This window comes from Humulus lupulus, chromosome 5 (assembly GCF_963169125.1).
Source record: "Humulus lupulus chromosome 5, drHumLupu1.1, whole genome shotgun sequence".
In the NCBI taxonomy this organism is placed as follows: Eukaryota; Viridiplantae; Streptophyta; class Magnoliopsida; order Rosales; family Cannabaceae; genus Humulus; species Humulus lupulus.
Window position 1 is genome coordinate 106,622,705 of NC_084797.1, and position 22,337 is coordinate 106,645,041.

Here is a 22,337-nt window from a genome sequence, read left to right on the forward strand (position 1 = left end):
AGATCAAAGCCCCAAAGCCTAACCTAGACTCCTCTTGAATTCTCAGCTTCAAAATCCATAAGGGAGAGTGAGAGAGGGAAAAATCGTGAGAGATGGAGATGGGCGAGCAGAGAGAGTGAGTTGAGACCTTTTTCCTTCTTTCCTTCCTTAAATCATTGTGAATTCTTCTCTGTTTTTTCCTAACACAAGACTAATTATATCCTTAGACTTAGGAAAGACCATTTTGCCCTCCCAAAATAAAACTAACGTATGACTTAATCTAAGGGTATAATAGTCATTTGTTCCCAATTCCCACTAATTCCTAGAGTGTTCCTAATATTTACCACTTAAATCTCATCATCTAATTAATCACCAATTATTTACCCAATGTCTAATAATCTCCAATATATTTCCTAAATTCCCAAAAATACCCCCAGGCTCCCTAGAGCCGAGTATAAATCCCCGCTGTGACTATTTCGCCAAATCGCTCACTAGGATCGTCTTGAGCCATATAATCCAAATACATCCACATAATAATGTGGTCTCGCACTAATTTCACATATATATTCACATTTATGCCATCAAAAGGCCAAAATTATAAATATGCCCTTATAAGCTAAACAGGGCCCACATGCATATCTAATACTCATAAACATGCATTTCACATATCCATATAATCATATAATCATGCATATCATCTAATCATTAAATCACACACAAACCAATTATGTCCTCCAGGCACGCTAATGAAGGCCATTAAGCCTTGTTAGTGATTTTGGGTCGTTACAACTATGCCCTCCTACTGAGAATTTTGTCCTTGAAATTTTACGTGAATAACTCGGGATATTGATCCTGCATTGCTGACTTAAGCTCCCAGGTTGCTTCTTCGACCATGCTATTCCTCCATAACACTTTAACTAAAGGCATCATCTTATTTTGTACAATCTTATCTTTCCTGTCTAAAAACTGAACGGGTCGCTCCTTGTAAGATAAATCTATCTACAATTCCAAGTCTTCATACTTCAACACATGCAATGTATTTGAGACGTACTTCCGAAGAATAGAAACGTGGAATACGTCATAAACTCCCAACAACAACAGTGGCAAGGCTAACCTATAAGCCACTTGTCCGATCCTTTCCAGGATCTCAAAAGGTCCAATGAATCTAGGGCTCAACTTACCCTTCTTCCCAAACCTTCTCGCCCCTCATAGCGGTGAAACTTGTAGAAACATGTGGTTCCCAACCTAAAACTCCACATCCCTACGCTTAGGATTAGTGTAGCTTTTCTGTCTCCCCAGTGAAGCAAGCATTCGAGCTCATATCTTCTCGATAGACTCATTAGTCTTCTGAACCATATATGGTCCTAAATACTTCCTCTCACCCATCTTATCCCAATGAATGGGTGATCTACATCTCCTCCCATATAACATCTCATACAGAGCTACTCCAATCATTAAAATATAACTATTGTTGTATGAAAACTCAATCAACAAGAGATACTTACTCCAAGATCCCTCAAAGTAGATCACGCATGCCCTAAGAATATCCTCCAACACCCGAATCGTCCTCTCAGACTGTCCATCAGTCTGAGGATGAAAGACCATGCTGAACTTCAACTGAGTCCTCATAGCCTTCTACAAACTACCCCAAAACTAGGAAGTAAAGATAGGATCTCGATCTGACACTATTGACTTGGGAACAACATGGAGACGTACGATCTCTCTTACATACAGCTCTGCATACTGGTCCACAGTATAAGTCATCCTCACTGGCAGAAAGTGAGCTGACTTGGTGTATCTATCCACTATCACCCACACTGAGTCATGAAGCCCCACCATCCTGGGTAAACCTCCCATAAAGTCCATCGTAATATCCTCCCATTTCCACTCGGGAATACCCAAAGGTTCAAGCAACCCTGCTAGTCACTAATGCTCAGCTTTCACCTGCTGACAGGTCAAACACTTGGCCACATACTCCACCATATCCTTCTTCATCCCAGTCCACCAATCCGTAGATTCTGATACATCTTCGTGGGGCTTGGATGAAGTGAGTACGGTGTAGCATGGGATTCATCCAGTATCTCATGTCTAATCCCCAATTCTGTTGAAACACAAATATGACCTTGATACCGTAGCAAACCCATCTCAGAGATAGAATAGTCATTTGCTGCTCCCTCTAAGACATTCTCTCTAACCTCTTGTAATTGTGCATCTACTAAATGACCCTCCTTAATCTGCTCTAGCAGGGTCGACTGCAAAGTAATGTTGACCAACCGATCCACCACCAACTCTATCCTCGCTCTGGACATCTCATCAGCCAACTCCCTCGATATCTGAGTAGAACTAAATAACTGCCCCGGGCCCCACCAGCTCAATGCATCTGCCACTACATTGGTTTTCCGTGGATGGTAAAGAATATCACAATCATAGTCTTTTACCAACTCCAGCCAACGCCTTTGCCTCATGTTCAAGTCCTTCTGGGTAAAGAAGTACTTCAAACTTTTGTGATCGGTGTATATCTCGCACTTCTCTCCATATAGACAATGTCACAACACTTTTAGTGCAAATACCACCGCGACTAACTCTAAATCATGGGTAGGGTACCGCTGCTCAGACTCCTTCAGCTGACGCGATGCATAAGCGTTAACCTTCTCGTTCTACATCAACATAGCCCAATCCCAACCTCGATGCGTCACCATATACCAAAAACTTTCCTTCCTCCGATGGAAAACTAAGCACAGGTGCAGAAATAAGTCACCGCTTCAATTTTCAAAAATTGTTCTCACACTTGTCTGACCATATGAACTTCAAATTCTTCCATGTCAATTCTGTCATCGGTGCAGCTATCTTTGAGAACCCTTCCATAAACCGTCTATAGTGACCCGCTAATCCGAGAAAACTCCTAACTTCTGAGGCATTCTTTGGCCTCAGCCAGTCTCTCACTCCTTCACCTTAGATGGATCCACCTTAATCCCATCCTCACCAACGATATGTCCAAGGAATGTCACTTTTGGTAGCCAAAACTCACACTTCTTAAATTTGGCGTACAACCGGTGTTCGCTTAATCTCTGCAAGACCTGTCGAAGATGTTGCTCACGTTCTACCTCTGAGCTGGAGTACACTAAGATGTCATTGATGAAGACAATCACAAACTGATCCAGGAAATCCTTGAATACCTGATTCATTAAGTCCATGAAGGCTGCTGCGGCATTGGTCAAACCAAATGACATGACCAGAAACTCATAGTGCCCATACCTCGTACGGAAGGCCGTCTTCGGTATATCCTCATCCTTGATCCTCAGCTAGTGATAACCAGATCGAAGATCAATCTTTGAGAATACCATCTTTCCTTGTAACTGATCAAACAAGTCATCGATCCAGCAGAGGGTACTTATTCTTGATGGTCAACTTGTTCAATTCTCTATAATCTATACACATCCTTAGAGTCCCGTCCTTCTTTTTCACAAAAAAAAACCGGAGCACCCCATGGTGAGAAACTAAGCCTGATGAACCCCAAATCTAGAAGCTCCTGTAACTGTATCTTCAATTCCTTTAGTTCCGTTGGTGCTATACTATATGGTGCCCTCGACACTGGCTCTGTCCCCAGCGCTAACTCAATGACGAACTGAATCTCCCTGTGTGGCGGTAGCTCTAGTAAATCCTCGAAGAACATCCAAGAACTCATGAACTAATCTAGTCTCTCCTAGCCCTGTTGGCAACACTCTGGTAGTATCCACAACACTAGCCAGAAAACCTATTCATCCTCCCTATAATAGGTCCCTAGCTCTCAGCGTCGATATCATGAGTATGCAGGGTCCACATACCGCACCCACAAACACAAAGGGATCCTCTCCCTCTGGCTCATATGTCACCATCTTCTTCCTTCAATCAATGGTAGCCCTATATCTAACCAACCAATCCACTCCTATAATCATATCAAAGTCCTCCATCCCTAACTCAGTCAAGTCTACTGATAACTCCCTACCATCAACCATCACTGGCAGTGCTCTAATCCATCTCCTAGAGACTACCAGTTCCCCTGTAGGCAATATAGTCCTAAATCCCGCAGTACAGTACTCACTAGGTCTACACAACCGACCAATCTCCTTACTAGAAACAAATGAATGCTAAGCACTAGAGTCAATCAATACAGTATAAGGAGAGCCAGTGCTAGAAAGCTGACTTGTCACCACCGAGGGACTAGCCTCGGCCTCTGCTTGTGTCAATGTGAACAATCGAGCTGGAGTCAAGTTGTCCACCTTCTCTGCTTCCCCTTTCTTTACTATTGGGAAATCCTTCTTAAGGTGTCACACCACCCCGCATACATAACAGGCCTTGGCCTGGCATTCACCCGGATGGAATCTTCTGCACCTCGTGCACTCTAGGTAACTCCTCCATGTGTTACTGCCTCCCTGGCAGTCACCCTGAACACCCTGACCCCTGCTATCAGGACTAGCAATGGTCGAAGTGTCAGGGGTCTTCCTCTTCAAATCACTAGGGTCCTCGCCCCTACCAGATCTTGAATATGGTGGCACCATTCTGCGAACCTCCCGTCTCACAGCGTTCTCCCTCCAAATCTTGTTCTCTGCTTCCTCAGCGGTAAGAGCCTTCTCAATAGCTTGGGCATAAATCTTCCCCCCAGGTACTGTTGTAATACTCACATCTCGGGCTATCATAGCATTAAGCCCTCTGATGAAATTATCTTGCCTAGTTGCATCAGTAAGCACAAGGTCTGGCGCGAACTTCGCAAGTCGGTGAAACTTCAGGGCGTATTCTGTAACTGTCATATTGTCCTGTACAAACCCCACAAATTCATTTACTTTCGCTGCCCTGACGGAAACATTATAATATTTTTTACTAAACAAATCCTTGAATCCATCCCAACCTAGAGTAGTAACATCTCTAGTCTGTGATGCCACTTCCCACCAAATGCGGACATCCTCTCTCAGCATATATGTGGCACAGGCCACCAGGTCATTACCTTCTACCCTAATGAAATCCAGGATAGAGGTAATCATACTCATCAACTGTTCAGCCTTTAGTGGATCAGGTCCTCCCTCGAAGGTTGAGGGTGGTGCCTCCTGAACTGCTCATATAATGACTCCCCCCTATTCCCAACTTCCAATGGCTGAACAACTAGTGCCACTGGAGGTGGAACAATAGATGCAGCACTCCTTAACGGAGCCTGCTGTCTCAGAAGACGAATCTACTCTTCCTGGCTTTGAAGCTGGGCTTACATGTCTGCCATAATTTGTTGCTAGTTCGTAAGGACTGATGGAGGGTTCTAGCCTTAGTCATCATATCTAGCCTCAGAACCAATGTCGAATAGTCATATAGATCTCCTTGGATGCATAGCTATCCAAGCTAATCTGCAATCAATGACTTGGCAGTCACAATATGATGACAGTGTAAGAATCTTTCCATGATCCACCATTGAAACACAACCAACCACAAGCTATCAACATATAACATTATCCAAATATTCATCCACATGCAACAACAATGCTAATAAGCACGCCCCTATATCATCACACAGCAGTCAAGGGCCAAGCCTTATCATTATCTCATGCTCCCTATAAATCAAACAGATAACAACTATCATATTTCTTTCCAAACACTTAAGAATATTCACACGAATACATAATTACCAAACCCTGGGTCGAGCTTGTCTTTAGCGGTGAATGTACATGTCCAGCCAGTCTTCAGGAACCCTTAAACATAGGACCCTTTAATACCAAGTTGTAACACCCTAGATAACCAAGGTCGTTACACAATGTGATTATAAATGTGCAAGACTTGCTAGTCAAGTCATATAGTTGAAAACATGATTCTAAAGTCATAATTTGATTGGAGTTAAAAGATTTTTGTCATAAACCAGAAATTTCTCATTTAAATAAATGTTTAGTACATGGGATCCCAAAACAGGTTTTGAAGGACAGTTTACAAAATTTCAAAGTTATATACAACCACAAGCCACTCTAATGGCAAAATACGCATTTCAAGTTTTCCTGTCCGTGCACTATCCCTCAGCCATGGAGAACGAGAAGCTGACTATGTACATTCTTCCCAGAGCTCTCCAACTCAAGATTGGTCCACCTTGCCCTTGCCTTTAACTGCACCACGTAGCACCTGTGATCCAAGTCCCATCAAAGAAAACTGTAACGCCCTACCTCCTTAGAGCCATTACTAAGTGAGTTTAAAACGTGAAATTAACTTGCTAACAGAGAATTTAGGTCAAAAGTGTAGCTAAACTGTAATAAAAGTCGCATCATTTGAAAATTGAAAATTTGAAAATTGAAAATACTGTGTCGATTAACCATTCATTGAAAATTGTAAAGTGTTTAACATTTGGGATCCTAAAATACTGTTAGAAATATTTACAACTCAAAATATAATTAAAGTCGACTAAATGACAAAATCCAGTTTAATACAAGACATCTCCCAAAAATACCCTTGGCCGTGGCAGCCAGGCAGGCCAAACATGTACACGTCACTTTATGCTCTCTATACTCATGATTGGTTGACTTTCCCCTTGAGCATAGAGCACCCGTAACAAAATCGCCAATAGGGCACCCGTAAGTCGAAGCCCAGCAAGAAAACTCCACACAAGCAAATAACATATGGAGAACATCATTCAACCCATAACAAAATCGCCAATAGGCTAAACACATAACGGCCATGTTGTCCCAGACGCTTTACTAGGCCCTGGGTTCGCGGTCTACACCGTGAGGATATCCCAGGTATCCTATAGGGTCTCACCCTGGCAACTCACACTCTGCGTGCTTAACACTGCTCCCGGCCCCTTTCCATACTCGGCCTTGCCGTTCTCAGCCATCGCTGTTCTCGGCTCTTGCCGTTCATTAACATATATGCACACATAGCATAATTAAACAAATACTTAAACACGTATAAACATAATCAATAGGGCTATGCCTTGCAACACAAACTATAGGGCCACGCCTTGCTCTACGGGTACAACAGTTTTTTTACCCGTGTCTTAAGGTTTCCGAGGTCCGATATCCCGAGTACAGTCATCTAGTCCAAGCCTCGCTAAAAACCTAGTAACAACGTATCAACAACATACATCTATCAAGTTCTAATCCATTAAATAACTTTGGGTTATAATTCTTGTCTCCGGGACCTTGAATTCTATCAATCCGGATGATAAAATCAATCCCAAGCCTTAACTTTTGGATTCCCGAGCCTAAAACCTCCTTGGAGTCCAAAAACTCACTAAGCGCCACGGCCCCAAGAACCCATGCCGCAGCCTGCCTCAACCAGAAACCTCAACCCTAAAAACAAGGCATGCACACAGCGGCCCAAGCCATGATGTGCCACGGCACGCCCTTCTTCCTAGACTCCCAAGTGTTTTAGAGGGTTGCGGCTTAGCAAGAACAATGTCGCAGCCTGACCCTTCAAACCCAGAAAAATCCTCCATTTTCTCCACCAAATCCAAGCCAATTTACCCCAAAATCAACTAAACGTTTCAAGTCAATCACTACAGAAGTTCTACTATAGTCTCAGCAACAAAACCTAACAAGAATTAACCCCAAACCTCATCTAAAACTCAAGAGTGATTCTCCACCTAGCTCACATGCACAACCTTGAACACCAGTAGAAATTCAACATAATTCAAATAATTAGGTGCTAGATTCCTTACCTCAACTGATAACTTGGCCCTGAGCTAATCCTCAATCACAACCAGCTTCAATTCCCTTAACAAGCAAGCCAAAATCCTCCTATAGGTCAAAGTCTCCAAGCTTCCAAAGAAAGAGAACTCCAAGATGGAGAGAGAGGAGGTTTCTCCAAGTTTCAGAATGTTTCTTGGTTTTGTTTTACTTATCCTAAGTAATTTAAGTTACCTCCAAGGCTCGAGGTACCAAAAACGTCCCCGAGGGCAAAATGGTAAATTTCCCTGATATTCCCTCCTATACGTTCTAACTTCAAATATATCTCCAAATATTTATTTCCATAACCCGATAACCAAATAAAACATCTAATGCTTGGACTACCCCTCAACTCGCCCCTAGTCGGGTATTTGACCCCGTTGAGACTTTCTAGCTAAGTTGCTCCCTAGGACTATCTCGGATCATGCAACACGGATATATCACAATATTCAAAATTATTACATTTATGCCCTCAACGGGCTAAAATTACAAATATGCCCTAATAACCAAATGAGGCCCACATGCATATTTAATTCACCTAAACATGCATTTCTAATCACATACTCAACAAATTCTCATATTAGCATAACAAATCACTTATTGCCCTCCAAGCATGTTAATCAAGGCCCTAAGCCATGCTAGCAAATTTGGGATGCTACAAAAACCATAATGCACACCATAAAAAATACAGACAATCAAATATTCCATAAAGTTGTTAACCAAGTATTTAACACGCCATAACAGGCATCTAATCAGAGAGATCAAATCAATTATTCATAAGCCAGTCATCTCATTATCAAACAAACTATAACAATAGACAATAATGCTAACATATCAATATTCATCATAGAATACTCAGGGTTGACGCCCTTAGGCCGCACCCTCTATTTAACCCACTGTCTTCGGCTCACTTAGGTCGAGCCCAGTGTTTCACCTACTGACTATGGCCAGCTTAAGCCGAGCTCATTGATTATTTATATGTCGTCAGCTACCAATGGCCGAGCCGCGTCCTGTGCGCAAATTTCTGTCCCGACACTCTTAGGCCATTTATTTCATGCTCACATAGCATATCTCCATCACACAATATATGCATTCAAGTACAGGGAATCTCTGTCCCACACAATCACATATGGGTGAAAATTTCTTACCTTTAAATTCCAACTGCTTTAGTTCTTACGAACGACCCTCGAGCACGATCCTGTTCCGAGCCCTAGCGTACACCAAGTCACAATCCATAAATGGTACTACGATGAGTTTGAATTCTAGAGTCTAGTTTATGTCATATTTAGGTGGTGTTTTAGGTAGTCTTTTATGTCATTTTTCTTTCATTTAGTGTGGGTTTATGCTTTTGTTTGTTTGTTTTGAAGTTTTTTGTGAATAAAAGAAAGATTTGAGTACTTCAAGGAAAAAGGTCCAAAAAGAAAAGAAATGTCTAAGCTTCGATGATATATTTGCCAAAAGATGGATATCAACGTGATTTGGAGGTGTTGGTGATTTTTCGGCATTCAAAATGCATGAGTTCAAAAATTGCTTAATAGTCGCAACATGAGCGCTTTGGAGCCGCGGTATGAGCGCTTTGGAGCCGCAGGCAGCCCTCTAAACAGAACCATTATTTCGGAGGAGAGATTAGGGCCGCGACATTGCTAAGGAGGGTCGCCGCATAGAAGAGCCAAATCCCAAAAATCAAAGACACGGGTCACGGCATGGCTATGGAAGAGCCGCGGCCCAAATCTGCAGATCCTCAAGAATTACGGACACGAGCCGAGGCATGGTGCAAGTTGAGCCGCGACCCACCTTTCCGAAAATCGAAAAATTACGTTTGATAAAGAAAAATAAAATTTGAAAAAGGGCAGAGAGGAGCAAATTAAGACAGTTTTTGGTGGCTGCAATAAGCTAGTAGATTTCTCAAGTGTTTGTTATTTTTTACTTCTTGATGTTGTTTTTAATTTCAATGGTGATTAGAATGACAGTTATGAACTAATTTTCTGTTTAGGGCTATTAGTTGAATCACTTGAATTCTTATTATGAACTAATGCAATTTTCACCTCTTCTTCATCTTCATTTCAATTCCTTACAATCTGTGTTTATTGATTGATTATTGATTGGCCATCTATAGTCATTATCTGTATGTTTTGAATCAAAATCTGAAAAGTGTGATTTGAATCTGCTCTGGTTGTTTTGGACACAATTCCAATTTGGAACGAGAGTATCTAGATTAATTGTGTAACTATCTCTGTGAGTTGTTGCGGTTAATGAAATCTTTGTGATTAAATTTTCCATAGAAATATAGGAAATTTTCACCTAGGTTGAGTTTATAATTCATAATATGATTATAAACTGCTTGTGTCAACTCGTTAATTGAAATAGGTAGAAATAAGAAGAAATTGATATTTTGTATTTGAGATTAATAAGGAGGATAGTTGATGAGATTAAACGCCCTATTTACTCTTTCATTGTTTTATTCTAAGGTGTTGTTATTACTTATTGTTTTATTGAATTTTTAATTATTGTTTCTGTACTTTATACTTTCCTTTGCTTAAGAATCAAACGTCTAATCGACCAAATAGAACAAAAAGATTAATCGACTGGTAATTGGTGATTCAGTCCATGGGAGATACGTGATAAAAAGGGTACTGAAAACCTTGTAGCTGATCACTTGTCGAGACTAGAAATAGAAGAGAGTCAGAATGAGAAAGTTGTGTAGATCAATGACTTCTTTCCCGATGAACAGTTATTTGGAGTGAGTGAAAATCTCATTGTGCCTTGGTTTGCGGATATTGTGAATTTCCTTGTTGCAAAGGTTGTGCCTCCTGATATGACAAGGCAACAGTTGAAGAAATTTTACTCTGATGTGAAACATTACTACTGAGAGGAGCCTATTCCCTATAAGCATTGTGCTGATCAAATTATAAGTCGTTGTGTACCTGAGGATGAAATGCATTCTATTCTTGCCCATTGCCACAACTTGCAATGTGGTGGGCATTTTGGAACCACAAGAATAGCATCTAAGGTATTACAGAGTGGTTTTTATTGGCCAACTTTATTTAAAGATGCTAATGCTTTTGTGAAGGCTTGTGATCGGTGTCAGCGCACTGGCAATATCTCAAGGAGAAATGAGATGCCTCTCAATGTGATTTTGGAAGTCGAGTTGTTTGATGTTTAGGGCATTGACTTCATGGTTCCATTTCCACCATCGTACAATAATGAGTATATCCTATTAGCTGTTGATTATGTGTCCGAATGGGTGGAAGCTGCTGCGACAATGACCAATGACGGTAAAACTATATTAAACTTTCTCGATAAACACTTTTTCACTCATTTTGATACACCCCGAGTTCTCATTAGCGATGAAGGGAGTCATTTTGTCAACAAGCAACTTGATGCACTTTTAGCTCGTTATGGTGTCTACCACCACAATGCATTTCCATATCACCCCCAGTCAAATGGCCAAGCTGAAATTCCAAATAGGGAGGTGAAAAGTATCCTTGAAAAGACTGTGGATAGTTCAAGGAAAAATTGGTCAAAGAAGTTGGATGACACACTATGGGCTTATAGAACAGCGTTTAAAAGCCCAATAGGTATGTCTCCATATCGCTTGGTTTTCAGAAAGGCGTGTCATCTGCCAGTTGAGTTAGAACATAGGGCATACTGGGCAATGAAAAAGTTAAACTTGGATTGGAATGCCGCTTGTGAAAATAGAATTTTGCAATTGAATGAACTTGATGAATTTCATAACGAGGCATACGAAAATGCAAAAATCTATAAGGTGCGTACAAAAGCCTGGCATGACAAGAACTTAGTCAGAAGAGAATATCAACCTGGACAACAAGTACTTCTTTTTAAATCACGGTTGAGGCTATTTCCTGGCAAATTAAAGTCACGGTGGTCAGGCCCTTTTACTATAGTGAAAGTGTTTCCATATGGCTCAGTGGAAGTGCAAGGCATGGGCGTGTGCATGTCGAAGAATTGAATGCTTTGTTCACTAGGTGGACAATGAGTTCTGCAGGTGAAAACTACTTCACCCCTCCACCACAGTTTAACCCATACAACCCACCACCACCACCTCCGCTATACTGATGTGGCGTGACTTTTGAGGTAAGTTTTCTCTTCATGATCTTCATGTCACATTGAGGATAATGTGAAATTTAAGTTTGGGGAGAGGCTTAACATTTTTATGTTGTTTCTATTTTCTTTTTAGTTTACTGTGTGTTATTTTAGTTTTGTCTTTATTGTTGAATAGTTAAGACGATGAAATTTCGTTAATAATGTCGTTTGTCATCATTTGTGAAATAGTGATTGCGTGATAATCGTGTGCATGGTTGATTACGCTTTCGATTAATTTTAATGCTTCTTGGAAATTAGAATATGTTTTGTAAATGTGAATAATTAGCATATGTTATACATATTTTACTTAGGTATGAGGAATGAATTGTGGAATAGGATAGAACTTTCATTGCTTGTCTTTCGAGATGAAATCCTTGATAACATGTGTATTGGAAAGTGATCTAGGCAATTTTGTTGGAATGTTTGAGCCTTTCAAGCCTACCAATATTATTTTATCCCTAGTTTTCCCCTTTGTGCCTTAGCCTATTTGATAAATTATTTAACCACACTGTTAAGCCAAAATTGTACCCATTACTATATTCCCTTGTCCTTGAGTTATGCCATCAGCTTAGAAATATGTTTGGGGGAAATGAAGTGTTTTGGGTAAGACCATTGAGATGTGGATAAATAATGTACTTTAATGATTGAGAGGAGTGTAAAAGCTCTTGCAACATCACTAATTTATGTATATCAATTTTTGAACAAAAAAATTGAGCAAAGAAAAAAAAGAAAACTTAAAGAATGAAAAATAAGTAAATAAAGTGATGTTGGAGCATTGTTTTGTGATTTTCTCAATTGTTGAAAAACTAGTGGATTTGGGGATGATTATGAAAGGCAAGAAGGTTGGTTTGACTAGTTTTTGATGTGCTTATGGTATAATGAAGCCTAAATGTCTTTTCATCTACCGTTACCTAAGCCACAATGTATGAACCTTAAAAGTCCTGTTGATTTCAAAACTTGTGTTGTTGACATTAGTGGAGAAAGGCAAGTATGCAAGCATATTGAATATTGGTTAATGAATTGTTGGTATGAGTATGACATGTATGATGTATTCTAATTGTTCGTTTTGTCATTTGAAAATCATATTATAATTTCCAATGGAGGCATTCATGTTAATTGTTAGAGTGATCAGACTAAAATTCTAGTTGTAAAATGCAGTTGTTATTCTGTGAATGATGACAATGTGATATGAACACTATGAAGGCTTAATTATTTGTGTTTGTTTTGTTTGAAGTTAATCTTTACTCGAGGGCGAGTAAAGGTTAAGTTTGGGGGAGTTGAGTCTAGTTTATGTCATATTTAGGTGGTGTTTTAGGTAGTGTTTTATGCCATTTTTCTTTCATTTAGTGCGGGTTTATGCTTTTGTTTGTTTGTTTTGCAATTTTTTGTGAATAAAAGAAAGATTTGAGTACTTGGAGGAAAAAGGTCTAAAAAGAGAAGAAATATCCAAGTTTCGATGATATTTTTCACAAAGGATGGATGTCAATGTGATTTGGAGGCGTTGGTGATTTTTCGGGCTTAAAAATGCATGAGTTCAAAAATTGCTTAAGAGCAGCGACATGAGCGCTTTGGAGCCGCGGCCAGCCCTTTAAATAGAACCATTGTTTTAGAGGAGAGATTCAAGTCGAGGCATGGCTAAGGAGGGCCACGGCATAGAAGAGCCAAATCCCATAAATCAGAGACACGGGTAGCGGCATGGCTATGGGAGAGTCGCGGCCCAAATCTGCATATCCTCAAGAATTACGGACACGGGCCGTGGCATGGTGCAAGTTGAGCCACAGCCTGCCTTTCCGAAAATCAAAAAATTAGGTTTTATAAAGAAAAAGAAAAATGGAAAAAGGATAGAGAGGAGCAAATTAAGACAGTTTTTGGTGGCTGCAATAAGCGGGGAGATTTCTCAAGTGTTTGTTATTTTTTTACTTCTTTATGTTGTTTTTAATTTCAATAGTGATTAGAATGACAATTATGAACTAATTTTCTGTTTAGGGCTATTAGTTGAATCACTTGAATTCTTATTATGAACTAATGCAATTTTCATCTCTTCTTTATCTTCATTTCAATTCCTTACAATCTGTGTTTATTGATTGATTACTGATTGGCCATCTATAGTCATTATGTGTATGTTTTGAATCAAAATCTGAAAAGTGCAATTTGAATCTGCTCTGGTTGTTTAAGACACAATTCTAATTTGGAACGAGAGTATCTAGATTAATTGTGTAACTATATCTGTGAGTTGTTGCGATTAATGAAATCTTTGTGATTAAATTTGCCATAGAAATATAGGGAATTTTCACCTAGGTTGAGTTTATAATTTATAATATGATTATAAACTGCTTTTGTCAACTCGTTATTTGAAATAGGTAGAAATAAGAAGAAATTGATAATCTGTATTAGGGATTAATAAGGAGGATAGTTGATAAGATTGAACGGCCTATTTACTCTTTCATTATTTTAATTTAAGGTATTGTTATTTCTTATTATTTTATTGAATTTTTAATTATTGTTTCTGCACTTTATATTTTCCTTTGCTTAAGAATCAAAAGTCTAATCAACCAAATAGAACAAAAAGATTAATCGACTGGTAATTGGTGATTCATTCCATGGGAACGATACTTGGTTTTACCAAGATTATTACTGAATTGCAATATGTGCACTTGCGTAGCTATAAAATCCACAAAAAATTCTAATGGAAAATCCCGGGACCAAACTCACACTCTTGGGAACTCTAATTCCACCAAACGAAGTAGTGAAACAGTCCCCCCGAGCCCCCAAGAAAAACCCTAAAAAACTCCCAAAAACCAAGTTCAGAAGGCTGAGTGGCACTACAGCGCTACCTGAGGGGCGCTACAGCGCTAGAGTTAGAGACTCCAGCCCCCCAAGAACACAGCCTAGCGTTGTAGCGCTCCCAACCCAGCGGTACAGCGCTGCAACCCGAACATGCAATTTTCTGGGTTTCTCCTTCGCCTCTCCTGAGCCAAAGCTCAAAATATCCTCCCCAAACCTCAACCAAACTCAAAATAGAACCCATAACTCACTATAGCTCACTCAAAACACCGAAATAGCACCAAAATCTTGGCTAACAACTTCATCAAGCACAGAAACCAAACTTGAGCTCTAAAGCTCAAGAACACTATCTAAAACCCAAAAACCCAGACAATTAATGCCAAAAATTGTTACTTCATAGGTTGCCTTCAGTGCCCTTCCATACTTTAATTCCTCCAATTCTCAAGTGTGAGTCCTTAAACTTCCATGCAAAATCCAAACTCAGAAATCAACCTCAACAAAACTCAGCAAACTCAAAAACCTTAAACCTTACCTCAACTTGGGAGCATTATTCCACCTGAACTCCTTCAGTTACTCCAAAGATCAAACCCCAAAGCCTAACCTAGACTCCTTTTGAATTCTCAGCTTTAGAATCCACAAGGTAGAGTGAGAGAGGGAACAATTGTGAGAGAGGGAGATGGGTGAGCAGAGAGAGTGAGCTGAGACCTTTTTCCTTCCTTAGATTATTGTGAATTTTTCTCTATTTTTTCCTAACACAAGACTGAGTATATCCTTTGACTTAGGAAAGACCATTTTGCCCTCCCAAAATAAAACTAACCTTTAACTTAATCTAAGGGTATAATAGTCATTTTTTCCCAATTCCCACTAATTCCTCAAGTGTTCCTAATATTTACCACTTAAATCCCATCATCCAATTAACCACCAATTATTTACCAAATGTCTAATAATCTCTAATATATTTCCTAAATTTCCAAGAATACCCCAAGGCTCCCCCGAGCCGAGTGTAAATCCCCGCCTTGACTATTTCGCCAAATTGCACACTAGGATCGTCTCGAGCCATATAATCTAAATACATCCACATAATAATGTGGTCTCGCACTTTTATCACATATATATTCACATTTATTCCATCAATGGGCCAAAATTACAAATATGCCCTTATAAGCTAAACAGGGCCCACATCCATATCTAATACTCATAAACATGCATTTTATATATCCATATCACCATATAATCATGCATATCATCTAATAATGCATTTAGTCATTAAATCACATATAAACCAATTATGCCCTCCAGGCACGCTAATCAAAGCCCTTAAGCCTTGTTAGTGATTTTAGGTCGTTACGATGATCCTTCAATAAATTTAAAGGAAAGGTCACCTGTTATCCAATAAATTAGCATTGGTGACGTGGCAAATAATCTCTGGACACGTGGCTGATACCTGGAAGCGTCTGCTAGAGTATCGACCAGGAGACACAGTAGAAGCAGGGTAAGCCTGTCTTACCCGCGACCAGTCTGGTCGGTACTTCCGCGTACAAGGCAACATTTATGGGAAGATCTTTATGAATCCCGAATTTATCTCATACAATCTTTTGGATATCCGATTATTCAGGGAAGAATATCTGTAACAATCTCTTGTAACCCTCCTTGAGCCTATAAATAGCAAGGATAGCTCAAAAGAAGGGACCTTTTCTCGCTTTTTAGTCATTCAAAACTAAAGTAATTTTCCAAGTAAAACTTGTATTGTTCCTCAGAGGTTAGTGAAACTCATTGAACCCAGGTTCTTTGATCACCCTTCTGATTCTTATATCAATATCATTCTAAGTGGACGTAGGTCATTACCAGATCCTGGGGCCGAACCACTATAAATTACTGTGTTTTCTTTACTTTTGTCATTGCGTTCTTCTCTATACATTCGTCCACATCAATCACGCTTTGACTCCGTGTCAGTTGGCCAAATCTTGGGTCAACATTCTAGTGCTTTCATTGAGAGATTGATTTATTGCTGTTAAGAAAACCAATGGCGAAAGCAGGAAGGAAAACTGGGCAGGCAACCGCCGCTGCACCGTCGAATCCACCACCTCCTCCTCCCCGTGCAAGCATGGTGGAAGATGAGCCGCAACTAGATTTTGAAGAGGAGGAAATGGACGATGCAACGCTGAAGAGCACCCTGGGCGCGTTGCAGGAAGAATTGGCTAGTCTGAGGGCGAATCAAGAGACCGCCGCAGAATTTATGACGCGGCAACAGCAGGAGATTGATCGGTAGCGTGAGGAATTGAGCGAGAGACAGGCGGAGGTGGATCGCCGCCAGACCGAAGCCATGGCCGCCCTCGAAGCAGCCTTGCTGTTGGCTAGAAATCAGGCCGCACCTGCCTCGCAGCCTGACCAACCCGCGAATGGGCCACCCCAAAGGGGTCCCAATCCTAGCCCACCAATTCAGCCTTCAAGTCCGCAAAGGCCCGAGCAGCCTCAGACACCCCATGACGATGTCCCGTTGGACCCTGAGGCAAATCCACCATCCCAAGCTGCTCGGGGTAATCCCCCGCAGCAAAGGCAGAATAGGGCCGAGCGTCAGCCTCGTAGTCCTAGACGCCATGAGAATGATGGGCCAAACCAAGCGAACAGAGGTCACTACCCTCCTGGTAACAGGAGGGACTCAGAGCTAGGCTTTGCAGTCCGAGGACCCCCACGGCATGCTGATGCACGGGGACACCACGACCAGTGCAGACCACCCTCTAACGCTCGGGATGGTTCAGCCAGGAACGGGCCTCGAGGGAACAGCCGATCTCACCATAGCCAGTCAAGATTCAGAGATGGCCACGGATACAATGAAGCTGACTCAGGCAAGGGAAATGTTGGCGGGAGGAATGGAGAAAGAGGTAAAAGCAGGAGCCAAGTACCTCAAGACGATCAGCCAAATAGACGGGATGCTGGGGGGCAGCCCAGACAAAATAATGTCTTCAAGCGGCTCGGTGGTAGCGAGCAACGAAGAAGAGAGGAGGACCTGAGAGATGTGCTCAATGATCGTCGAGAGAAGCACGGCGAGAACATCCCCCCAACAGCAGAGGCCACCACAATTCCTGCCGCAGTGCAAGCCCAGATAGACGCACTCAATCAGGCTGTGCAGCAGCTGGTCGGAGGATGGACTTCTTACATTGACCACAATAGGAGGAAAGGCACTCCTTTTGTCCAGAGGATAGCTAACGCCGAAACTCCCAGCAAGTTCAAAATGCCTACGCTCCCGAACTTTGATGGATATGGGGACCCAGTCTCGTATGTGAATAAATTTGAGATTCAGATGGACATTCAGAAAGTGTCCGAAGACGCTCGGTGCAGGATCTTCCCTGCAACACTTTCTGAAGCGGCCCAGGAGTGGTTCTTTAAGTTTCTGCCTGCAAGCATAGTTTCCTGGGAAATGTTCGTAAGGGAATTCTACGGACAGTTCTATGCGGGTCGTGTGCACCCAACCGAAGCAAACCAGCTAGTCGAGATTCGCCAGCAGGACGGAGAGTCAGTGAAGGATTACGTCCAACGTTTTATGCGAGCGGCAGCTGGAGCAAAAACAGTAGGAGACGAAGGCAAGATGATGGCCATTACCGCGGGGGTCAAACGTTGCTCTCCCCTATGGAAAAGTCTCCGAAAGGAAGGAGTTAAAACAACCCAGGAGTTCCTGGACCGAGCTGATCGTTACATCAAGCTCGAGGAGGCCATTGCTGATGATGGAAAGCCCTCGAACAAGGGTAAGAAGGCCGCCGAACCTGCCAAAGCCGCCAATGGTTCCAAACCTAATGGCAACGACAAAGGCCATGGAAACGGCAACAGTAATGGCAAAAATGGTGGGAAACGGCCATATAACGAGCCTTCCACCTCCGACAACAAACGAGCCAAGGGTAATCGTTATGAACCTAGGTTCACTAACTACACTGCCCTCGTCGAGTCTCGGGGAGAGGTTTATCAGGCCATAAGCTCTAGTGTGCCTTACAAGAAACAGGGACCCATTCGAAAGGACGTTTCGAAAAGAGACACTACCAAGTTCTGTCATTACCATAACGACTACGGACATGACACTAATGAATGCAATCAGTTAAAAGACGAAATCGAGTTCCTTATTAGACAAGGACACTTGAGAAGGTACATACGGGCCTCGGGAACTTCCCAACGAGAAGCTCCAGGTGGCAACGAGTAGGCGTCTACACGCCAACGCTCGCCACCATTACAGCCTGGCCCCGTGGCTGGAACACTCTTAACCATCTGTGGAGGCCCACACCTCGCGGGAAATAGCGGAAAGGCCAGGGAACGATACGCTCGGACTCTACGTCACGACCAGGACATCGAGATGATGACTATGGAGGACCGTGCACCAAAAAAGGCTGGGTCAGAGGAGGGTGAGATAGCCTTCTCTGATGGCGATGCCTAGCACGTTCGGTTCCCACATTCCGATCCGCTGGTCGTGGACATCCAGATGGCCAATATGATGGTAAAGAGGGTACTGGTCGATACAGGGAGTTCAGTGAACATCCTGTATAAGTCAACACTGGAACACATGAAGTTGTCCGTAAAAGACTTGGAGCCCTGCAATCAAACCATATACGGCTTCTCTGGAGGACTCGCCCCAGCCGGAATGATCAAGCTTCCAGTAATGACGGGTACAGTGCCCGCAACAAGGACATTACTCACCACTTTTGTAGTGGTCGATTGTCCTTCGGCATACAACGCCATTATTGGAAGGCCCATACTGGTTAATCTACGGGCCGTCATCTCTATGTGGCACCTAGCCATGAAATTCGCGATGGACGAGGGGGTAAGACGCGTCTTAGGAAACCAAAGGGAAGCCAGGGAGTGCTACAACGCCTCGATCACAAAGGTGAAAAGTGGGACATCGAGGAACACTACACCAGATCGATTGCAGATGGCAATAGACACGCAAGCCCAATCCGGCGGTGAAGTCACCAAATAGGGTGTTGCCCAAAGTGAGGATGGAAATTTGGATCCTCGCTTTGGGGATTTTGAAGAAAATGTTGGACCCGTCGAGGACCTTGAGGAGGTCCAACTCGACAAAGAAGACCCGAACAGAGTCGTGAAGGTTGGGAAGAACTTAGAGCCTACTATGAAGCAAGCACTGGTGGAATTCTTGCAAAAGAACCAGGAGGTTTTCTCCTGGTCGCACAAGGACATGGTTGGGATAGATCCTGCAGTAATCAGCCATGTCCTAAACATAGATAAAACCTTTCCACCCGTGCAACAAAAGAGAAGGCTGCTCGATAAGGAAAGATCAAGAGCCTTGAAAGAAGAAGTCGAAAGGCTTAAGGAGAATGGGTTTATCAGGGTGGTGTTTTATCCGTCGTGGGTCTCCAATCCGGTGCTGGTCCCCAAGCCTAACGGCAAATGGCGGACCTGTGTGGATTTTACGGACCTCAATAAAGCCTGCCCAAAGGACTGCTTCCCGCTCCCAAGGATCGACCAGCTGGTCGATGCAACTGCAGGACATGAGATCCTCTCGTTCATGGATGCATATTCAGGCTACAACCAGATCAGTATGCATCCCCGTGATGAGGATCACACCAGCTTTCGGACCGATACGGGCTTATACTGTTACAAAGTGATGCCCTTCGGGCTGAAAAACGCAGGTGCGACTTACCAACAGCTAGTCAACCACATGTTTAAGGAGCTGATCGGTGCAAACATGGAGGTATATGTGGATGACATGCTGGTAAAGTCTAAGAAGGCAGAAGGACATGTGAGGGATCTACAAGAATGCTTTGATGTGCTAAACAAGTACCGGATGAAATTGAATCCCCTCAAATGTTCCTTTGGAGTCGGATTAGGGAAGTTTTTGGGTTTTATAGTGAATTCAAGAGGGATCGAGGCCAACCCCGACAAGATAAGAGCCCTGATCGACATGAAGTCGCCACAGAGGATTAAGGATGTACAAAGTTTAACTGGGAGGATCGCGGCCCTGAGTAGATTTATCTCGAAATCAACTGACAAGTGCGTCCCATTCTTCAATCTACTCAGGGGGAATAAGAATTTTGAATGGACGGGAGACTGCGAACAAGCATTCCAGGCCTTAAAAGCTCATATGGCACAACCTCCCATCTTATCAAAACCAATCGAAGGAGAGACTTTGTATATTTATCTGGCGATTACCGAAGTTGCTGCTAGTGCGGTACTAGTACGGGTGGAAGAAGGTGTACAGAAAGCAGTCTGCTATGTCAGCAAAAGGCTGATCGGTGCAGAATTAAGATATCCGCCAATCGAAAGGTTAGCATATTGCTTAATTCTGGCCTCCAGGAAGTTGCGTCCTTACTTCCAAGCCCATCCTATCACAATTTTAACCGACCAGCCTCTTCGACAAGTCCTCCAAAAACCTGAGGCGGCTGGAAGATTGTTAAAGTGGACAGTCGAACTAGGGCAATTCGATGTAACCTATTCACCGCGAGCAACAATAGAGGGACAAGTCTTGGCCGATCTTGTTGCGGAGTTCACCGAACTCCCAAGCAGTAGGCAGTGCGAACAGCCTGAAGCGCCCATGCCTCAAGACAAAACTCCTGCGTGGAAGCTATTCACGGATGGTTCATCCAACGAATCCCACGCTGGAGTGGGAGTGATATTGATAACGCCAGAAGGGCATCGATTTCACTACGCAATCAGGTTTGACTTCGCGGCATCAAACAATGAAGCAGAATATGAAGCACTCCTAGCGGGATTGAGAATAGCCAAAGATATGAGCATAAAGACACTTGATATTTACAGTGACTCTCAGCTAGTCGTAAATCAAGTCCTAGGAGAATATCAAGTGCGAGGCTTAAAGATGATGGCCTACCTGAATAAAACGAAGGATTTGCTAGCCCAGTTTACAAAGTACACCCTCCAGCAAATCCCGCGAGACCAGAATTCGAATGCAGACGCCTTAGCTAAACTCGCGAGCACGAATCACGCTGACACTTTGAACATTGTGCCAGTGGAAAGACTGAGCAAGCCAAGCATACAAGCAGCTGAGTCCAGTATGGAGATTCGAATGGAGGATACATGGATGGCGCCTTACTTGGAGTACTGACAAATGGTGCACTACCAACAGATAGAAACAAAGCCAGAACTCTGCAAAGGCGAGCCGCTAGGTACATACTGGTCGATGGCGTTATGTAACGAAGAGGATATTCAATGCCGCTACTCAGGTGCGTTAGACCAGAAAAAGCTAAGGAACTCATGAGGGAGGTGCATGAAGGCTTCTGCGGAGATCATGTTGGGGGGCAGAGTTTGGAAAAAAAGATTCTAAGACAAGGTTACTTCTGGCCAATAATGAACGAGGATTCGATGGAGTATGTACGAAGATGCGACAAATGTCAGAGGTTCTCCAAGATCCCACGAACAGCTCCAAATGAACTAAAACAGATGCAGAGCCCATGGCCCTTCACAGTATGGGGAATAGATTTGATTGGATCCCTGCCAACAGGGAAAGGAGGAGTAAAGTACGCAGTTGTGGCAGTCGACTACTTCACAAAATGGGCCGAAGCTGAACCACTCGCGACCATCACGACCAAAAAATTTCTTGACTTCGTCATCAAGAACATTGTATGCCGGTATGGATTACCCAGGAAGATAGTTTCAGACAACGGAACCCAATTTGACAGTGATTTATTCACCGATTTCTGTGAAAGGCATGGGGTCATTAAAAAATTTTCTTCAGTCGCACATCCCCAAGCGAATGGGCAAGTCAAAGCCGTGAACAAAACTCTTAAGGACACCCTGAAGAAAAGACTTGAAGAAGCTAAAGGAGCGTGGCCAAAGCAACTGCCTGAA

The 22,337-nt window shown here is 42.6% G+C and overlaps 1 protein-coding gene across 1 annotated transcript; it reads left to right on the forward strand.

The window, feature by feature from the left end:
- Positions 1–10,821: 10,821 nt before the first annotated feature.
- Positions 10,822–11,616, forward strand: LOC133779358 (uncharacterized). Its single transcript, XM_062219329.1, has one exon. It carries the CDS (start codon positions 10,822–10,824, stop codon positions 11,614–11,616), a length of 795 nt encoding a protein of 264 aa, XP_062075313.1.
- The last annotated feature ends 10,721 nt before the right edge of the window (positions 11,617–22,337 follow it).

Bases quoted from the DNA above. Each gene is read 5' to 3' on its own strand.
- LOC133779358 (XM_062219329.1), top strand. From the start codon at position 10,822: ATGGTTCCATTTCCACCATCGTACAATAATGAGTATATCCTATTAGCT.